The sequence below is a fragment of the Antechinus flavipes genome, chromosome 4 (genome assembly GCF_016432865.1).
Source record: "Antechinus flavipes isolate AdamAnt ecotype Samford, QLD, Australia chromosome 4, AdamAnt_v2, whole genome shotgun sequence".
Classification (NCBI taxonomy): domain Eukaryota; kingdom Metazoa; phylum Chordata; class Mammalia; order Dasyuromorphia; family Dasyuridae; genus Antechinus; species Antechinus flavipes.
In genome coordinates, this window is record NC_067401.1 from 132,766,651 (window position 1) to 132,788,979 (window position 22,329).

General features: G+C 36.7%; 1 protein-coding gene across 1 annotated transcript; it reads left to right on the forward strand.

Annotated features, from left to right (window-relative positions):
• The first annotated feature begins 555 nt into the window (after window positions 1-555).
• Window positions 556-21,613, forward strand: KRT23 (keratin 23). The gene is made up of 8 exons (XM_051994531.1): window positions 556-1,088; window positions 12,519-12,601; window positions 13,763-13,919; window positions 15,956-16,117; window positions 16,206-16,331; window positions 18,235-18,455; window positions 19,697-19,728; window positions 21,268-21,613. The coding sequence occupies exons 1-8, from the start codon at window positions 675-677 to the stop codon at window positions 21,351-21,353; spliced, it is 1,281 nt and encodes a 426-aa protein (XP_051850491.1). The 5' UTR covers window positions 556-674; the 3' UTR covers window positions 21,354-21,613.
• Window positions 21,614-22,329: the final 716 nt, after the last annotated feature.

A 22,329-nucleotide genomic window follows, 5' to 3' on the forward strand; every position in this document is an offset into this window, starting at 1 on the left:
TGCAGGTTAAAAGCTATCCCTTTGAAATTACTTTCCATTAATGTTCTTTACTTCATGCTGACAAAGTTCAGCTTTGTGAGTGGTTGGCCAATTTCCTTCTGAACCGGTTAACTTTAATCATTTAGTAATTTTTTATTCCCTTTTTAAAATGTGGGTGCCTTTTGTTTGGTTGGATTTTTTTTTTGTTTGTTTTTGTTTTTATTTTAATTCTGTAACTTTTACAAGGAAACTCCCACCACCACACCCGGTCAACTTTTCTGGATTTTAATCTGTTCCTGTGTCAGATTCTTTTAATCTCAAAGAGAAACATATAAAGCTTCTACAGAAAGATTAACAACTACTTGAATCTAATACACACCTAGGGCTCTGGGACACACCTTATGGTCTTCAATGAGAAAGGAGGACAGGAATTTAAAAAAAAAAAAAAAAACCCTTGTATGTTGTTGTTTGAAACGACAATGACAACAACCCGTAAAGGCTACAGAATTGACCAAGAGAAAACACAGATTGCACAAGACAAGATCTTATTGCTCTCATGACCCAGAAGGAAAGGGAACTCCCACAGAGAAGGAAGGGCATAAAAGAATGAGGGCCCAGGCAGCTGGAGGCAGTTCAGTTAGGCAGGTGCCAGTGGAAAGGAAAAGCCCAGTGCTACATTTCTGACCGATGGGAGCATGAACCCCAGCCAAAATCCCTTCCAGTCCCCTTCGGGTGCCTTCAAGGGCTCAGGCTATGGCAGGGCCAGGTCTGGGATCTTTCCCAGGGCACCCAGTGTCCATGGAGGTGCAGGAGGTGTGAGAGTCTCAATCTCCTCTGCTACATCTTTCTGCTCATCCCCTGGAGCTGGGGGTTATGGAGGGGGTTTCAGTGGAAACCCAGGAGGCAGCATCCTTATGGGTGGGAATGAGAAGCAGACAATGCAGAATCTAAATGACCGCCTGGCCTCTTATCTGGAGAAAGTACGCTCCCTGGAAGCAGCCAATGTAAAACTTGAAAATCGCATTCTAGAATGGCATAAGAAAAGGGACCTGGACATGAAGCAAGATTACTCTCAATATGAGGAAAATATCAGCAACCTGCAAGAACAGGTAAGGGGTGACTGGGCTAAGAGACTTTAATTGTTCTCTTTTTTCGAAAGGCAATTATCCTAGATAATTATGGGAACGTTAAATCAATACAAATCAGGAGAGAGAAAACATGGGTTTAAGCCTCAGATAGAAAACATGGGTTTTAAGCCTCAGTTCTGCAAACACTTGTGTGTCCTTGAGCAAGCCAGTTTCTCTGAATATGTCTTAGTTTCCCTCTATGTAAAATAAAGGGTTTGGATTTCTTTAAGCTTTAAACTTTAAATCTATCATCCTTCAAAAATGAGAGCCCTATTTAAGCACATTATAAGTGTTTCCAAGTGTTTTTTTTCTCTTTCTTTCCTTTTTCCTTCCTTTCTTCCAAGGCAATTGAGATTAAGTGACTTATTCAGAGTCATACAGCTATAAGTGTTTGATGCTGCATTTGAACTCACATCCTCCCGACTCCAGGGCTGGGGCTCTGTCTATATCACCTACTCCACTCATGTATTTTAAGATCATGGATCTGCTGATTTTTCTTGTGCAGCATGATAAATGTGGAAATATGTTTAGAATAATGGTAAATGTTTAAATGACATTGGATTACTTGCTATCTAGAGTGGGGGGATAGGGGAGGGAGGGAGAAAAATTTGGAACACAAGGTTTTTCAGAAGTGAATGTTAAAAATTATCTTTGCATTTATTTTGAAAAGAAAAAGCTATTATTAATTTTTAAATGACAACAAAAAAGACCATGACTCGAATTAGAAAGGACCTTAGTGACTGTTCACTCCCAATTCCCAAAATTTTTACAAATGAAAGGACTGAGATCCAATGAGGTTAAGTCACCTACCCCAAAACATGCAGGAGCTAAGAATCTAATTGGGCATAAATTTTTGGGTTGGCCCATCACTTTTTGTATAAACTAATCTTTTAAAGTAGTTTCTCTGACAAATAAGTGAGGTTCAATCTATAAAAATTATACATAATAAACAAGCCATTCCTGACTCTAGGCAAGGCTGTCATAACATAATGAAGACAGACTTCAGATATCATTCAACAAAACCCTTTTAACTTAGAAAGGAGGTAACCAAGGACCAGAAAATCTGAATCAGTCAGTCAGTCAACTAGCATTTATTAAACAACTACTGTGAGCCAGGCACTATGCTAAGCACTGGGAATGCCCCCCCCCCCAAAAAAAAAAGGCAAAAAAGAGGACCTCAAGGACTCACAAGGTCACATAGGCAATAAACAGCAGAACTTAGATTTAAACCCAGGTCCTCTGATCCAGATGTACCATAATTCCTTCCCCCAGCACAGGAAGATATCTCCATACCTTTCCCAAAATGTTACAGGAAAAGAATAAAAGAAGTTGTTCCCCTTAAAAACTACTTTCCCTAAGTTCTAGGTTCTAGATTCTCTCCAAGTCAGGCTGGGCTATGTCATCTTTGGGACTATATACAAAAATTGTTACTCCTTCAAGAATATCACCAGGGATATCCCATTTTGAGGAACTGTACGAAGGGCGATATGGCCCAGCATGGTGATTGGGTTATTAGAATTGGAATCAGGCATACACAGATTCAGATTCTACCACTGGGACTTAAAAGCTGTACAACCTTGAGTAAGACACTTTACTATGTACCTCAGTTTCCTCAGCTGTAAAATGAAAACAATAAAACTTTCCAATGTTCTTGGGAGGCTCAAATGAGATGATACAGGGTGATCCAGAAATCTCAGCATAGTTTTATGGTGTAATAATTTAAAACTGCTCTAAAACTTTTTAAATCTTTGAAAGTTTTAAAGTAAAATAGAAATATTATATTATTTTCAGTGAGAACAAGATAGAATAAATGAATTGTTGATAAATTCCCATCCATCATTGAAAAGTTCAATCATGAAATTTCCAGAGTTATTTTTTTTCAAGCTGATCATGTAAAGACAGGCATAGTATTGAGGAAAGAACAGAAATATTTAATTAGTTCTTTGTTTATTTTTTACTATTTTTAACTATTTTAACAACCTTAAAGTATTCTCACTCAATCAATCAACTTGATCATAGGCTCAGAGACAGAAAAGACCCTTAGTTTTCATCTTGTCTGGCCTCCACAGTTTCACAGATAAGTACATTGAGACCCAGTACAATTAAGTGAGACTTGTCCAAGGTCCCACAGATAGAAAGTAGCAAAGCTGGATTTGAACCCAGACCCTGAGGCTCTGAATTGAACACTCTCATCACTGTACTGCCATGGTTTAATCAAACTAGAAAGAAGATCCTAAGCTTTAGAGAGTCTGTTTTGTATTACTTATTACAACACCCCCATATTCCCAAGTTGCATATTATGATAATATAAATCTGTCCTCATAATGAACCCTAATTACTGAATAATCAGCCTAATAACTGACTGTGTAATTATCTTAACTATAGAGTGTATAGTTGGTGTTAGGGAAAAAACAAGGTGACTCAACAATCCTTCACTGTGTTTATATTTAATGATGGTGTTTTGGTTTGAGAAGAGGGAAACTTGAAGATAGTAGGAAATTGGCGATTCAAAGCTCAGATCAACTGCTTGCCACCTCTTTGACCCTAGGCAACTCACTTCACCTCAGTTCTCTAGTCTATAAAATGAGGAAACCTAATGGAGACTCTCTAAGGTCCCTTCTGGAACTATACCTGTGATTCTGTGCATAAAGGACATACTGTTGGGAAAAGAAATTGGATGGTAATCAGATCATTTACTAAATCAATATAATTGGGAAATCTCAGTTGCAGTTGAGATGCTTAATAAACATGTTTTCCCTTCCTTTCATGATATAGTTAGAAAGTTCTGGTCAGGACTAGAGCTCTTGGGACCCAGATTCCAGGGCTATCTTCTCCCATTTACTAACCCTGTGATCATGAGCAAATCACTCCTTCTGCCTGAGTAGTCTTCCTCTGTGTAAAATGAGTAGTACCATTGTTCCCTACCAGGTTCAGAAAGATGTTATGAGAAGTCAATGAGAGGAAAGGATTGTAAGTACTATTGTAAAGAGGTCTTAATTATCTATGATTGGCAGAAGTCGCAGGAATGAAGACAAACAAAAAAGAATGAGTAGCCTTGTTGAAAATGGAATAGGGCCAGTAGAAGGATGAAGAAAACGGACAGTGGCTTGCAAAAATCTAAAGAAGATTTTAAAGTTTCAAGATCATCTGAGTTGAGGGAGCTAGGTGAGATAATGGATAGAGAACTAAGCTTGGATACTTATTTGCTGTGTGACTCTGGACAAATCACTTATCTTCTCTCAGCCTCAGTTTCCCATCAGTAAAATGGGGTTTATTATACTATCTACTACCCAACATTTGGATGAGAATTAAATGAAATATTATATATATTTTAAACCTAGTGCAGCACCTGGCAATAGTAAGTGCTTAATAAACATGTTTTCCCTACCTTTCATGAATGTCAGGACTAGAGTAATTTCATTCTCAGCCAATAAACCAGCAAATATTTTTTTAAAACATACAATGTATAGGTAGGGACAGGTAGGTGGCACAGTAAATAGAGCGGTCAGGAAGATCTGAATTCAAATCCAACCTTACATACTTATTAGCTATGTGACCCTGTGAAGATAAATAAAAAACTTACCTGACAGGATTGTTGTTAGGATAAAATAAGATGATATCTTTGCCAAGAAAAATTCCAAATGAGGTCACAAAAAGTCAAATACAACTGAACAATCCCACTGTATGTCAGGCACTGTGCTAAGTGCTGAGGACACAGATTCCCTATTCACAAGGAGTCCATTTATTAAAAATCTTGTTACAGTTTGTTTAAACTTTGAAAATACCAAGTAAGCCTTAGCTGAGTTACTAATAACTAGTTCTATGATCTTGAAAAAATTATTTGTTTTCTCTGTTTCCTCCTGTCTGACATAAGGGCTAGAAGATTTCTAAGTTTTTTTTTTGACATTTTGTGGAGTTTTGCTCAAAATCTGGATTATGAGTTCTATAATTGAATAAGGACAGATAGGATGGCCAGAATTTTGCTGGAGAATATCAATATCTGGAAATCATTCTTCTTCCCTGCAGTGATCCTTTGGTCCACTGTCTCCGTGCCAAGGTTCCCCCCATCTTTGTATCAGCTATATGACTCTGCGAAGTTACTTAAACCTAATTACCTTGAGAAAAAATTAAAAATTTAAAATTAAAAAAAAAAAAGCTTATGGACCAAACCCTTCCCTTGGCATGTCTGTATCCAATCAGAGAGAAAATATATCAATATGTTCTCACCACTACCTCCAGCTGAATTTACCACAGGTGCTAACATTTTCAACAATTCTTGACATTTGGTTAAATATATTATAACATGAGGCAGCTAGGTGACCCACAGGGGATAGAGCTCCAGGCCTGGAGTCAGGAGGATTTGAGTTCAAATATAGCCTTACATGTGACTCTGGGAAAGCCCCTTAATTTCAGTCTGCTTAATTTCTTCAACTATGGAACTAACGAATAACAAAAATGAAGAGAAAGCAGTTTCCTGCCAATGTTGTTAGGATCAAATATGATGACATTTGTAACGTACTTGGCATAGTATTAGCACTTAATATGTTTTTAGTAAACGCGTGTTTCCTTCCTACCTTTATTTTAAAAATGTCTGGAAGCCAAGCCTTAAAAATTGTCTCAGATAAACTTATCTTTTACAAATACTTGTAAAAGATAAGATGCATTGTGGTTCAGGACGGAGTGAATAAGACATTAGGTAGAGATGTTATATTATAAGGGAAAATGCTAGATTTCTAATTTCAATTTTCTCCCAAAAGTCACTTCAACTTCTCTGGGCTTCAATTTATTCATCTGTGAAATTGAGGTTTTATAATAAATTACTTTTTCCTGTGATAAATTCTTCTTCTGACATTTATATGATTGTCATTTTGAACAGCTAGGTGGCTCAGTGAATAAAGCTCTAATTCTGGAGTTAGGAAGTACTGAGTTCAAATCTCTGCCTCAGACATTTATTAGCTGTGTGACTTGGGGCAAATCATTTATCTCTGCCTTAGTTTTCTCATCTGTAAAATGAGCTAGAGAAGGAAATGACAAGCCACTTCAGTAACTTTGCCAAGAAAATTGCAAAATAGAATCCTAGAGAACTGAATACAAGTAAAATGACCCAACAGCAAAGATCTGCAAAGCATTTTGCAAATATTAGTTCATTTTTTCTCTCACAGCAACCCTGAAAGGTAGGGGCTATTATTATCCCCATTTCTCAGAAGAAGAACCTGAGTCTCAAAGAAAGTCATTTGTCCCTGGTCACACAATTAATAAATGTCTAAAGATGGATTTGAACTCCAATGTTGCTAATTCTAGGCCTTGTGCTCTATCCACTGTGCCATTCAGCTGCCTCATGATGAGACTCATGTTTCAAGAAGATCAATTCAGTAGCAGTGTGGAAAATGGATTAAAGAGAGAACTAGAAGGTGTATAGATAAATTAGTATGTTGCTACTATAGCTCAGATGTCTTAGACCATATATATACTGGAAGCAAATCTGGTGTGATTGAATTAATGAGAGTGATCATTTTAAATAATTCTTTTGCTAAATAGTTTCAGCAAGAAGACGTAAAGAAATACTCAATAAAGTATAGCCTTCTCAGAATCCAGCCTTTAAGGAATGAACCGAAGTCAAGAACTATAACAGCTTGCAGGAAATTGTTCTTCAGTAATTTCCCATGATTTCTGACTCTTCATGATCCTATTTGGAGTTTTCTTGGTAAAGTTACTAGAGTAATTTCACCATTTCCTTCTCCAGCTCATTTTGCAGATGAAGAAATTAAGCAAAACAGAATTAAGTGACTTGTTCAGGGTCACATAGTTAGTGGGTATCTGAGATCAAATTTGAACTTAGGAAGAGGGGTCTTCCTGACTCCAATCTTGGTATTCTATCCTCTGTGCTACCTTGTTGTCCCCATTCAGGAAATTAAGTTACTATCAGAAGAACCACCCATCTTTCTAATATGGTTTATGTCAGATTTGCCCAAAATACATTTAGACTATTCTTAATCCAAGTCTCCATGACTAAGGCCTAGAGGCATGTGGTTTTTATTTTATGGTTTTTGTCATTAAGATTATTAAACATTCAACAACCATTCCTTAAGACATAGGTCTGGGCAAAAAAAAAAAAAAAAAGGAGCATGGAAGACACCAGGTGAGAGCTGATAAAAGATTGAACTAGGATGGTGACTGTGCCGGTAGGGAATGAAACAGGTGTGAGAGATTTCAGAAGCACAATTGATTAAACTTGGCAACTAATGGATGGGGGAATGGGTGAGAGAGAGCCATGTTGAGAATAACTGAGGTTGAGAGCCTGAGTTACTAGAAAGAATACAAGGCTTTCAATAGAACTAGGGAAGGTAAGAAGAAGGGAGGATTAAGGACAAGAGAAAATTCTGGGATAAAAGATAACGAGAATTATTTAGAACTACTAAGTGCAAGAGGCCTAGAGGACATCTAATTATAAATATCCAATAGGCAGTCAGTTTTGTTTAAGTGGAGCTCAAGAAAGAGACTAGGGTTGGATCTATAGATCTGGGAATCAGTTCCTTAGCTGATAAGTGGCCTTTCTGAAATTGATGAGATCACTAAGACAGGATATAAAGAGAGAAAGAAAGAGAGAAAAAAGAGAGACAAAGAAAGAGAGACAAATAAAGAGACAAAGAGAGAGACTAAGAAAAAGAAAGAGACAAAGAAAGAGAGAGAGAGAGAGAATTTCTTTCTTCTTTTCTTTAATTCTTTCTTTCTTTCTTTTGTTGCTCAATTAGCCAGTTGGTTTGGGTCCCCAATTCCTACTTCTACTCACAGAGGTATTTTTTCTTCCTTCCTGAAGAACCAAGGCATCTGGGAGGATTCCATGACTTGTAAATAAATTGGATTTTAGTTAGGAAGAGCTCACTTTCTTCTTCAGAACCAGCTGGTCTAGTGGCAAGATACAGATCAGAAAGACTGGAGATGGCCCCCAGGAAGTTAGGGTACTTAATTGTATCCAGAAGGAAGCCAGGAGTGCTAACTGGCCTAAGGGAAGTAGAGCATTGTAGATCCTTTCAAGCCCTCGGGGCTCCCTTTAGTGCTGTGCTAAGCGATGTTTTTGTGAAGGGTATTACAGATAAAATTGAAAAATCCGGGACTCAATCTTTTTTCACAAAACATTTGTCTTTAGAAAGGGCATGACCAACATAATTATCTATTCACACTACTAAATACTACACGTGGTCCATTAATCATGTCATTCTTTAATAAGTTACTGTGGAGAGACATCTCAAAGATGTGCTCATATAGCACAAGCTGGAAGAGGCAGAATCAAATACTATATATAGCTCAGGATTTAGAATTTGGCTCTAAATCCCACCGGACATTAACTGATTGTGTGACTCTTGAGAAGTCATTTAACCAACTTCTTTTATCTCCAAGTTTCTCACCTGTAAAATAAGCACAATACTATCTCTAGCACTATCTCACAAGAGTTTTGTGAGAATCAAATGCATGTAAAATAATTCGCAAAATGGGAGCATAGTTGAGAATATATATTGTTATAAAGTGAGGACTTATATTGTGCTATGGAACACTTTATATCTATTATCTTATCTGATGTTCTTCACAACCCTGGGAGGTAGGAGCCATGATTATTCCCATTTTACAACAAGGGAAACTGAGGCACAAAAAGGTTCATTTTTCCTGAATCATACAATGCCTGAGTGGTACAGAGAAAGCAGGGATACAAAATTAAATCTCTCCTTAGCAAATTGTAGAAAAGAGAAGAATTTGAAGGTCCTTATAGACAGACTAGAAAATCTGGTAGTTTGCCAATTCATTCTCAAGCTGATTTTACAGATGAAGAAACTGAGGTAAGCGGGATAAAATGACTTTCCAAGGGTCACACAGTTAATAGGTGTTTGAGGACAGATTTGAACTCCAGAAGATAACTTCAGACCTAGCCCTCCCTAGTTGTTATAAATTATTTCAACTCTAAGTTTCTTCAAAATGCTATAAATGTAAATATCCTAAGCTATTACAGATCATCTTATTTGTATCTCCAGAACTTGGCTTGTGCTATTCAATTAATAAGTACTTGATTGATTATTTGGGACAAAAAGATTTGCTTTGATATTAAGCTATATATAACATATCTGATATGAAAAATTACACTTGATAGAATAAATATAGAATTGTATTTCAATCAATCAACCAGTCAATAAACATTTTGCTTATATTTTTTTAGGCAATGGGGTTAAATGAGTTGTCAGGGCCACACAGCTATCAAGTGTTTGGGGCACATTTGAACTCAGGTTCTTCTAATTTCAGGGCTGGTACTCTATCCACCTAATCACCTACCTTCCAAAATAAATATTTTTAAATGTCGACTATATGTTATCTGAGGATTCAAAAAGGAAACAAAAGACAGTCTCTGCTCTTAAGGAGCTTACTATCAAATGGGGGGGAGTTAACATGCAAACAGATATATCCAAAGCAAACTATATATAAGGTAAATAGAAAATAATTAACAGGAGGAGGTATTAGAATTGAGAGAGTTGGGAAGGCTCCATTACTGTGTGTTTGAGAGAGGAAATGGGAATTAAGTAATTTGCTCAGCCAGTAAGTGTCTGAGGTCAAATTTGAATTTAGATCCTTTGACTTCAAGGCTAGTGTTCTATCTACCGTGCCATTTAGTTGAACTGAATATTTCCTTTAGATGGTGGAATTTTAATTGTTACATAAAGGAAGGCAGAAAGGTTAGTAGTCGGAGCGTTGGACAGTAAGAGTTCCAGTTTTGGGAGACAGTCAGAGAAAATGCCTAAGAGATGGAGTGAGTGTCTTGCTCATGGAACAGCCAGGAGACCAGAGTCACTGCATCCAAGGGTAGCTGTCAGAGGAAAAGGTGAGAGAAAATGTAGGCAGGGTCTAGGTTGTGAAGGCCTTTGAATGATAGAGTACTTTACATTTGATCCTTTATTTCAAATCCTTTGTGTAAAGGATTGCACTAGGATTACACTAGGATTGCACAACTAGGATGCACTAGTTGCAAAGTCAACAATAGGTAAAAGAATCATAAATTTGGGTTGGAAGGGACCTTGGGGTTCATCTGATTTTACAGATAAAGCAGACTGAGGCTCATGGAGATTCAGTAACCTAGGTCACGCACATAGGTAGCAAATTCAGGGCCAGGATTCAAATGCAGGTCAGTTAACTTCAAAGCTAGCTTTCTTTTCACTGTCTTACTCTTTACCCTCAAGCTTCAGTCTCCTCCTCTTAAAATAGGGATATATGGAATTACTTGCCCCTGGAACCAAAATTAAGATGATCAAGGTTTTGAATTAGGAAACTGAAATTTAAAGTACAAAGAATATTTCTGCTCCTTCAGAAGGTGGAAATAATAACTATTTGAAAAAGAAATCCTGTTTCCTACTACCTCCCCAAATACATCAGAGACGTAGCCTTCTATTATCCCTCCTATACAGCCTTTTCTCCTGCCAGGGGAAGTTCCCTTTGGTCTTTCCCTAGAGACAGTATGTGAGAGTTTGTTTCTTACATTCAAGGCTTCACCCTGAGATCTAGCTACATGTGTCCCCATATGCTTGCCCTGGGTGTGTTTTGTGCTAACAGAGTCAAGTTCAACAATGACTTGTTAAAACATTGCCCACTTCAGTGTGGTTATAAGACTTGAATGAGCTATTGATTGTAAAAAGAATACAGACATTAAATAATTACATAAAGAAACTTAGGTCCTGAGTATGAGATTGATCTAAGATCATATAGGAAGTAAATCAGTTGTTGGTTCAGTCAGTCCATGAACCTATTTGGGGTTTTCTTGGCAAAGTGTGACTTACCATTTCCTTCTCTAGTTACCTGTTAAATTCAATGGCAACACCATATGAGAGCCAGTAGTGAACTAACTGGTGAGGATTTAACAATTATCTCTCTTTTGAGAAAATATACCCAGGACATAGTTTTAAATTGAATCTGCCTTATTAGTATTTTTCCCATAATTTTTTTTAAAGTTCTTTGTAGTCTTGGCCATTTTATGTGGTATAAAGATTCCCACCAAAAACTTAATTATCAATTCTCCTGGATTAGTATGAACTTGCTTTAGCACAGCCCAGATGGAAGGAAAGTTAAGTTAGCCTATTCCATTCTGATGTATGAGATGTGTTTCTGTTTTTGTTTGTTGGGAGGAGTGCAGAAATGGAAGAGAAAGGAGGGAAATAAGCATTTATGTGGCAGGCATTGTGCTAAATGCTTTATACTTACTTCATTTAATTCTCACGACCTTGGGAAGTAGGAGCTATTATTTTCCCCGTTTTACAGTTGAGAGAACTGAGGCAAATAGACACTAAGCAATCTGCCCAGTGAGACACAGACAGCAAGTATCTAAAGATAAATTTGAATTCAGCTCTTCTTGTTTCCTGGCCTAATACTCTATTTAGACCCATAGTTGCATTAGTAATGAGCATTTCTAAAGTGAAAACTCTACCAATGCAGACTTGAAACTGCTCTGCAATCTGTGGTCTCAGAAAGTTGTCTGGGTTGCTCAAAGATTGGGGTGACTTAAGCTAGTATAACAACAGAGGATTTGAATTCAAATCCTCTTGACTATCAGGCAAACTGAGACCTAGGGAAGAGCTTAGTTTAAAAGGCCACCATCTCTCATCGCATCCAGGGCCATCTCTAGTCGTCCTGATCTATATCTGGCCACTGGACCCAGATGGCTCTGGGGGGGAAAGTGACCTTGAAAAAACCCCTCTTCCTCACTTAAATGCAATTTACTTTCATGTCATGGCAACATCTTCCTGATGTCACACTCTCTCACACACACACATATACCCAATCACACACACACACACACACACACACACACACACACACATTCAGGAATGGACTGTTCTTCACTTTCTAAATTCCAAGTCATTATCAAGTCATTTTTATGCTGCTTCTGCCTATATGGCAGATCTTTAATTTGTTGATTATTGATTGATACAGTAGGAGGCTCTGTATATCTAGGCTCTGGAGTTAGAGGACCTGGATTCAAAGCTGACCTTGTAAGATCACCAGTATAATTTTAGAGCAGTCACTTAAGATCTCTGGGCTTCAGTTTCCTTATCCCTAAAGTAAATCGGTTGGATTAGATATCCTCTAAGGTATTTCTTAAATATAAACTAATGATTTTATGACCTCAGATTAAATTTCAGCTATGATTTTTACTATATTGGGTAATTGATTCTTTTTAATGCCCTTCAGTGAAACACGAGATGGATAGAATAAATTATCCCTTTCATCTCTGAGTATATGGTCCATGATGTCTTATTCGATTTCTTCAAAATTAAGATCCATCCAGATAGAAAACAAGAATCACCCTCTGTTGGGGAAGTTCCTCTTTCTACTAACAGAGTAATTGACAATCAATTAGACTGACTGTTTTGTCTTTTACAGATTATGGATGGGAAGCTGGCAAATGCTAAAATTCTCCTTCATATTGACAATGCCAGGATGGCAGTGGATGATTTCAGCCTTAAGTGAGTTCCTTTTTGTCATCATTTTCCATTTTCCAGAGGAAAATTCCAGGAAAACATTATTTAGTCTCTAGCTTCTTAAATTGTGGCTCAAGATCCTTCTATGGGTTCTCACAAGTGGATTAAGGTCATGAAATTATGATTAATTATTAGCAAATGTTTCATTTGTTATATCCAGAGTCATATAAAAATACTTCAGTAGTCTTATTTATAAATAAATAATAATAGTTAACATTTACATGGTGTTTACTATGTGCCTCACAAATTACAATTATTATCTCACTTGATCCTCACTACTCTAAAAGGTAGATGTTATTGTTATTCTAATTTTACAGATGAGGAAACTGAGGCAAACAGTCACGGATTTTGTCCAGGGTCACACAGCTAGTAAGTATCTGGGCCAGATTTGAACTGAAATCTTCCTGACTTCAGAGCTGGAGTTTTATCCATTATATACCAAGCAGCCCATAAAATAAGTTAATCTAAAAGATCTCTATCCTTTCAAGTTTGAATCTATGATCATATGAAGTCTCTGGAAATAGACAAATTAGAAAGATGGCCTCAGAGATTAGTTCCTAATAGCTACGATTCTGTTCTGTGGCTAATCTGAAATGGTTTCCTTGGTCAGATTTACAATGATTCAATCCATGAACCTTAACCTCTGTTTGCCCCAGTTTCTTCAACTATAAAACGGAATAATAGCACTTGTAGGTTTTTGTGAGGAGCAAATTGTTTTTTCTTTTAAAGTGCTTTACATATTATAACTACTAAATAAATGCTTTGTTCCTTCTCTTTCTCTTTCCATTGTTTATATATCACCCTTATTTATGAATTTCTCATGTACCATCCCTCATAACAAAGATTAAAAAGGAAAGAGACAAATGGTTCAACAAAACCAAAAGCCAAATCTGCCAATATAGTTGCAATATATTTTCTATCTTCTTCAGGGTCAAGCTGAGTCATCATACTTTCATGTCCAATCTTGTTTCATTGTATTTTTCCCCATTTACTTCATTATAGTCATTATGTATATTATTTACCTAGTTCTACTAACTTTCCTCTTCAAAAACAATTCATTTACTTTAAATCGACCCAGGATGAATTCTCACAGATTCTCTAGTCTTGAATCATCAAGGGTCTATTCCCTTTCATTTTAATCCAAAGGTATGAAAATGAATTGTCCTTCAAAAAAGACCTGGAAACAGAAGTGGAGGCATTTCGGAAGATCCTGGATGACCTAACAATAATCACGACTGATCTAGAAATGGAAGTGGAGGGCATGAGAAAGGAGCTTATTCTCATGAAGAAACATCATGAGGAGGTAGGGGAAATCAGAAGTCTTAAGGTTCCTTCATCCAGAAAATTTTAAAACCTTCAGTCAAATCAGTGACTAAGAAGAAAGAAGCACCAGTAACAGAATACCAATCAAGTCTCTTTATAATGCATTGAAATATACAATGGGGAGGAGGGGGAGCGGGGGGGAGGGAGAACTTTCCTGGATTGTAGAAAGAAATATGTTTGTCCCAAACTCTTCACTTTAAGAACCTCCAATACAGCTTTATCATAGGTAATGTGGCCTAATGGAGACAACTCTATAAGCTGTAAAACTGAACTTTGTTTTTCTCATTTGTAAAATGGGACTAATAATAGTCCCTGGCTATAGGGTAATTATAATGATCAAATGAGATAATGTATGTTAACTGTTTTACAAACTTTAAAGCATTATATCACTGATGGTTGGTGATTTTTTTTTCTAGTCTTTGTGATTTCACTGGTTTTAGGAATACCTGGAAAGGAAATTCCTACTAATCCAGATGGGCACTGCTTTACTATTTACAATCTTATAAAATTTCCTACTGTAAAAGTGACTATTCCAGGGTCACATAGCCAGGATGAAATAGAAGCAGACTTAGTCTCCCTGAGTGTAAGGCTAGCTCTCTTTCCCACAATAGCCACTATTATTTTTATCATAATTATGATCATTATCATCTAAGTTATGGATAGGTTATGATTTATGTTGATGGAGAGAATTCCCATACTTAGAAGTTCCCAGGTCACTGATGAAAATATAGCATTAACAGCATTGACTGGTGAAGATCAGGAGACACTTTAACTTGGAAAAAAAACTTTTGTGAGAAACAGGACATCCAATGAATGCTGAACTTCCTTAACTAAACCAATATAGAAATATACTAGTAGGCAATATTTTAAAACTAATCTACCACTGTTCATATTCTACCGTCAGTCCATTTCCCATGTTGATTCTCAATAGCACCAAATAGTTTTAAGAGTCATAGTGATAAGACTTGAATACACAGAATATACAGGTCTGTTCAGAGACAATGATTGTTAAAGAAAGCTTTCCTTTGGCCGCGTGATGAGCTAGTAGGTGTTGGTTACATTCAATCAACAAGCATTCACAATGAGAGGATTTTAAAACAAATTACACCTTTCTCCTCTAGGTTATTGAACTAATTCCCAAATCCTTTAGCTTGAGATCTAAAAATGCTCAATTTGTCAATTTCATAATCATTGCACAAGCAAATGCTATTTGTCAGGTATAAATAAGACTTCTGCTTTTAGAGAAGCACTAGAATAGAACTCTTCCTGGAGCACTTTGCAATTAGGATTAAAACAGTTGCCACATAAGTCTTTTGATTGACAGCTTAATGCTATTTGTTTTACAAAATAATAAGAAAGGCATGGAGGATTTGTTTATTTTGGGTTTTTTTTTATTTGTTTGTTTTTTGCATATAATAGGCAAGTAATATCTACGAATCTAATCCTAGTCAGGATAAGAAAAGATCCTGCAGACCACCCTGACTTCCTCCACCTTAAAGTGACCATTTAAGGTTGGCACGTGGGGCCCACAGCAGAAATGTTTAACCTCCCTGGGCCATGGTTTTCCTATTTATAAAACAATTGAGTCGGACTAAATGACCTGGGAGGGTGGGGAATGGTAAGCATTACAAAACCCGCCCTTGAAGTAACTTTTTAATTCCTGGTGGAAAATTAAAACAGGAAGTAATTAAGACATTCACAGTTAAATTGAAGGAGGTATTAGTATAATGACCTACTCTTTATATAGACTTTAAAGCTTATAAACTCATTTTATGTGCTTTATCTCATTTGATTACTTGAAGTCTTGGCATCTAAGTTGATTAAAGAATATCCTGTTAAATTTTTCTATTTTCTAAATGTCACACCCTGGATAAAGCCCCAGCTTCAAATCCTAGTTATGATTCTGCTACCAAAAAAAAAAAAAAAAAAAAAAAAAAAAAACAAAGAAAAGAAAAGAAAAAGTCCAGGAACCTTATTGTAATTATGCATTCTTCTATCTATTTCCAAAATAAACAGGAAATGAGCAAACAGCACATGACAGATGACATCAAGGTTAATGTGAGTGTGAACTCAACCCAAGGAGAAGATCTGATTAAGATCCTAGAGGACATGAGGCAAGAATATGAGTTGATAATTAAGAATAAGCATCAAGACTTGGACAAATGGTACAAAGAACAGGTAAAAGAAAGTCAGAGATGATGGGGGAGGGAAGCTGTTTCCCTGGACCAGTGGATGATGCTAATGTACCTTTCCTTCTGCCCTATAGTCAGAATCCATTTCTCAGGAGTTGGAAAGCAGAACAGCCTCTGTGCAGAGCAACAAGGACAATATCCATGAATTGAGACGTACCTTCCAGGCCCTGGAGATTGACCTTCAAACCCAAAAGAATAAAGTGAGTCTCTACTCAGGAAATCAATGGTTACTCCATCTGAGAAGCTCTCATTCATGTTTCCCCTGTAGTTTCAGATGTTCCTATAATATTGGTATATTGTGAGCTGGACATGACTGGACAACAAAAGCTGGGTGCTCTAATTCAGTGTTGTGCTAGCCTTGGGGCTGTTCTAAGGAGAGATAATTAGTCTGTAGGAAGTATACTTCAGCTAAAATTAAGTAATTGTTGTTGCACTGCACTACTCAGTAGGAATACATTCTCATGTATATAAAGAACACACACACAAAAAAAAAATAATAGGAATTGCTAATGATGTTTCTGTGCAAGGAAGTGTTTGGACATAACTGTTTCGAAATTATTCTATCTATTCCATTAAAGTATTGAGCATAGAATTGATCTTTGAACAAAATACATTTTCTTTTCACAGAGCATTATACTGGGCAATGGGAAGGCAGATGGTGCAAAAGAGTACAATTCGATCATTAATTATTAAGCACCTATTGTGTGTAAGACATTATTGTGGATGATGGAACTTTAAAGAGTATCACTCTCATGGATCTTACAATCTATCAAGCAATTACTAAGTGTTATTAAACAACTAAAATCTATCAGTTTTATGAGACTGGAGAAAAGGAAATAGAGAGGAATGATATGAAGGAGATATGAGATGAGAACGAAGTGAGATGAGGGAGTTTTGAGTGGAATGACCTTGATTTCTCAGCAAAGCATGAAAAAAAAAAAAAAACATCAATAAGAGATTTGGGGGAGAAAAGGAAAGAGTTACCAGGAGAGGGTTAAGTAAGAAAGAGAAAGATTGCAAAAACAAATTTATACTAAGTAGGATAAAGAATCAAATCAGAGAGGAGTTAAAGAATTGCTTCCCCCACTGAGGGCCCAGTTGAGATTGAATAAGGAAATCAAATAATTGTGGTACAAGGAAGAATGAGATAAGGAAAGATACTAGCAAAGTACAATGAGAAATTTGAGAAGAGTGGTTAGGAGGAGGGTTCAACTGAAAGGAGAGAGGAACATATTAAAAAATGCTTTTGATGGAAGAATAAAACAAATGACATCAGTATTTAAATAATTGAAAAAATAAATAAATCTGAGGAAGATTTCCACTTAGAAAGGAGATCTGAGAAGATTTACTGAATTACTAAATTAAAGTTGGAGGTTGAAAAAAGGAAAAACTTTGACACATATAAAGGCAAAAAGTCATGGTCCTTGCCCTCAAGTTTACCATCCAGCTGGAGACTCCCAGACCTGGGATCAGAGGTAAGCGAGGTAGAGGGCTATCCAAGTCAGGCAAAACCTGAAAAAGAATGCAACAAGTGATGTTCCCCTTTGTAAAAATATAGAATATTAATCTCAGGAAATTTTCTTTTCTGTGTTACTAAGGAAATTAGTTACACCCAGCCTGCATGAGTGACAAGGAGGAGCGTTTCCTCCCAGTGACATAGAGGCAGCATGCAAGTAAATGCTTAATGATTAGCTACAAAAGATCCACAGTTAAATGTAATCTGCATTAACATTTTCTCCATCACTTTCTAAAGTCTAGATAATTAATAAAACACTAAATAAGGCCTGTTTTGTAGCATTTGCTGATCTTCAAAGCATCAAATGTTGAACAATTGTCCTTTGCTAACCAGTGTGAGCTGGCTCCAGCATGCCCCTATTTTCTGACTTCTTCTAGGGCACACAGATATTTTATTGAGACTCCAGACAAGGAACATACACACATGAATAGATGACTAACCAACTCAGTGGGCAGATGGTATACAGTCACTGGCTAATGAGTGCCATCCACAGGAGGCACTGAATGCCCAGAGAGACCCATGGAACAAAGGTTCTGTGCAATGCAAGCCCAGCTGTGACCGGCCCTGGTCATTTGTTTCGGTTTCAGAAATGTGCCCTGGAGGGCATGTTGGCAGACACCCAGTCCCGCTACACCTGCCAGCTCCAGGACATGCAGCAGATCATCTCCCATTATGAGGAGGAGCTGATGCAACTCCGCCATGACCTAGAACGCCAGAACAATGAATACAAGATCCTGCTGGGCATCAAGAATCACCTGGAGAACGAGATTGCCACCTACCACAACCTCATGGAGGGCGAGGACAAAGGGTACGTCAGACACGGCAGTGACAAAGGACCCCCACCCCGCAATGGAGAGAACACTGACTCTGCAGTTAGAAGAGCTGGGTTCAAATCCTGCCTTTGCTGTTTTCTACCTGATACTTTGGGCAAGTTACTTAAATTCCCTGGGACTCAATTTCTTCTCCTGTAAAATGAACTAAATTGCTCTATGAGATCCCTTTCAATTCTAAAACTATTGTCCTAAATCATGTGAAAACAGTATCTGGTTATTTGTTCCCACTTTAATTAGAGAATTAGGGTTGGCTCGATAGCTCTAGAGTTGGAAGGGATTTCAGAGGCAAATCTTTTACCTGGGCAGGAAATGGGGCAATGACTTTGGAAAGAGTGGCACTGTTGGCATAAGGGACAGTCCAACCATGGGTGCAATTGTACAGAGAGCAATGGCTCATTCCTTAAGGAGCCTCCCCTGAAGCTCCACAGGGATGGTATCCCAGGAATAATGATTATTCATAATAATAATAATTCACATTTATCATTTCACTTGAAAGGTTTACAGAATGCATTCCTATCAGCTTTCATGTAAGGCAGGTAGTTTAAAAAAAATTTATCTCCGTTTTACAGATGAGTAAACTGAGACTTTGGCAAAATGACTTGCCTATGACAGTACAACTAGTCACAGTAACAGTAAGATTTAGAAGCTAGTTCCCTGATCTGTCCAAGTTTTTTTCCATTTCAGATTCAGACTTTGATTATTTTTAAATGTTTACTTGTTGACCTCACCAGCCTCTGACCAGAAATGTCCAGAGTTAACTCACAGAGGACATTCCATGAGTTTCTCAGCCTAGTTTTAGCATAAAATAAGTAGTCACTGAACCGATCCTTTGCGTCTTCTGAGAGCTGTGATTTGAACACACAAAATATAGAGCACTTAAATCCTGGGTATCATGTTGCCCCTCCACAACTATTTATCTAGAGTCAAGGCTGGGAGCTCATGAGAGGAAGCATTGCTTAATTGTGAAAGTGCTAACTCTGAAGTCAAAGAGACCTGCAAGCTCTATATTTTCTAACTGTTGACTCTTGGAAATTTTGGACTCTTGAACTCTTGCAAATTCAGTCTTTCCATCTATAAAATGAATATTAGAACACCTATCATTACAAATAGTACCATCCTCCCATTACAGCTGAAGTTATGTCAATTTTTATTATTCAGGATGAATTTTTTTTCTTCTAAGCCCTTTTTTCTTCTAAACCCTTTTTATTTTTTACAGAAAAACAGAAGACTACAAGTCAGAGTTGAAAGGTAAATAATTTTATTGTTTCAAACTATTTTTCTAATTAATTGCCCTATTTTGTGTATGTCAAAAGTTCATGTCTTTTGGATATATTCCTAGACTTATAAAAAAAATGAACCCAAATCTACACTTATTTTACTGACTAGGTGCAAAGTGTGATCTATGAAAAGGAAAAGGCTGCCCTCTATCTCCTTTTTATATGAATTAGGGTATCTTTGCTTATCTCCTGGGAGATACAGACTGGGATTCTGCTTTTCAGAGTTTCAGTCCTAAGAAAGGAAAGGAATATTACTTTCATTATCTATTACTAGTAATTCTCTTCCCAGAAATCACAGAAGTGTAGATTCAGAGTTAGAAGGGATCTTTGGTTTCATATAGGCTGATCTCACATTCAATGAACCAATCTGTTCCCTCTTCTATGACATCTCTTGATGAGTAGTCATTCAATTTCTGTTAAACATTTTTATTGGCAGGTTTCTTATTCTTTTGAATTCAATCCTACATTAGATCTACTAGGAAGTCTTTCTAACTATTAAGTCTATATCCCAAGCAACAGAAAATTAGGTTTTTAGCTTGTCCAGATTCTTCATTCATTCATTTATTAAACATCCACCAATACTTTGCAAGACCTCTCTCTTTGGCATTTAATATATTCTTCTCTGTACTGCAGTTATTTATTTTCCATGTGTTTTGCCTAAGAGCAAAGTATAAATCATCTTTATTTGTGCATCCCCCAAGATCTAAGGCAGTGTTTTGTACATGGTATATATATATATTAAATAAATGCTTATTGAATAGAATTGTAAGATACTGACACTTCCTTCAATATTTCAAAGTTGAGGAACAGCTTTCAAGTCCTCTCTCACCATACTTAAATCTTCTCTTCTTAAGACTACATTGAGTTCCTAAAATGTCTTTGTTTCCAGCTCCCTTCCTATCTTGATCATTCTGAGAACATATCCCAAAGTGCAAGTTTCCCCTTAAAATCTAGTACCCAGAACTAACCATACTATTCTATAAATAAAGAGTACATATGGTATGAAAAACCACCCCATCCCTTCCCAAATACATACACACAAAAGATCCTTGGGTGTTTGCTCATAATCAGTTACTGAGGTTTGGTCCCAATCAAGATGCAACCCCAATCTTACAAATTGAAATTCAAGGATGTTTTAGCAGAATTTTTTAAAATTTAAATTAAGTTTGCATCCCCATTTGACTATGTCCAGTTATTATAGTTATTTCTTATTCTCATTAGAATTAAATGTAAGTTAATAATACAAGAGCGATGATGTCCACCACAGAGTGCCTGTCTCTTAAAATAGACTTGCCCCCTAAAAAATAAGGAAGAAAAGAGAAGCCTTGGTTGAGAGTTTTCTCCACTAATAAGCTTATGTAGTCCCAGGTTTATGGAGTATTTTTATTCTTTTTTATCTCAGAAAGCACAAAGCATGCAACTTTATAAAAGGTGATTTTTAGTGGGTAAACATGGGGAGAGAACATGTTCATCATGTGTTTTTTGATTATTTATCTTTTTGTTTCTGCAGCTCCAAAAATCAAGGCCATAATGCAAGAGACTGTGAATGGAAAAGTCACCTTTCTGAAAGTCAATCAGATTCAGAAACCTGAATGAAGCATATAAAAGTTTTTGCCAATTGTAAATATCTTTCCCATGAAAAACTGGCAGCCCTAAACTACTTATGAAAGTATTATACATATTGAATTCAGAATTATTAATGTATCAAGTTTCAGAGCTCACTTTTTTCTTCAAAACATGACTATTTTCTTACTGTACTTGCCAAATTAATGCAAAAATTATCTCTTATTATCGACTTTAGATTATTTTGATTTTGGATCTTGGTTTTCAATAAAGCTTTATTCAATTGTGATGTATATTGGTTTTTATAATTAAATATAGTGATTTCTGATTTTTAAAAAATAATTAAGATAGAATCTCAAGAAATCATCTAGTTAAAAGGATTTCATATATAAATATAAATATATTCTATTTCATAAATATATTCTATTTCATGAACTGGTGGTTTTAAAAAATCCTTTTTATAAAATTTACAGAAAGTAAAGCTAGATAGATTCTTAGAGATCATCTTAGATCAAAACATTAAAACCCATAGAGGTCACACAGATCTCTTCCCCCTTATTCTCCTTCCTTTCTGGCTCTTTTCCCTCAGCACTCCTTATCTGGTGCCTTTTGCCATGGGCCACTGACACACACCATTTTGAAAAAGTGAGTGTTGTGGTTGTTTTTTTTTTTCTTTCTTTCTCTGCCTAGAAACTTTCTATCATGAACTTTTAACCCCCGGTATTTTAAGAAGGGCATCTTTTTCTCTCAGTAGTACCAAGCCTGCATGAGCCCTCCAACATCTCTTCCCTATCTTTTGTAATTATTGTTGTTTGTCCTTCCTTCTGGAAGAGGATCCTGACATCAGGGAAGTGATGTCATGACATGCAGGTGAATTAGATTTAAGTGAGGGAGGTTGGGCAAAATCACCTGCCTCACTTTCCCCTCCAGAGTCATCTGGGTCCAATGCAAGATAGTGATCAGGATGACTGAAAGTAGAGATCAGGAGGACTGAAGATGGCCCTGAATA

Bases quoted from the DNA above. Each gene is read 5' to 3' on its own strand.
- KRT23 (XM_051994531.1), top strand. From the start codon at position 675: ATGAACCCCAGCCAAAATCCCTTCCAGTCCCCTTCGGGTGCCTTCAAG. The intron at 16,118-16,205 runs GTAAAAGAAAGT...TCTGCCCTATAG, and splicing joins ACAAATGGTACAAAGAACAG to TCAGAATCCATTTCTCAGGA. The intron at 18,456-19,696 runs GTACGTCAGACA...TATTTTTTACAG, and splicing joins ATGGAGGGCGAGGACAAAGG to AAAAACAGAAGACTACAAGT.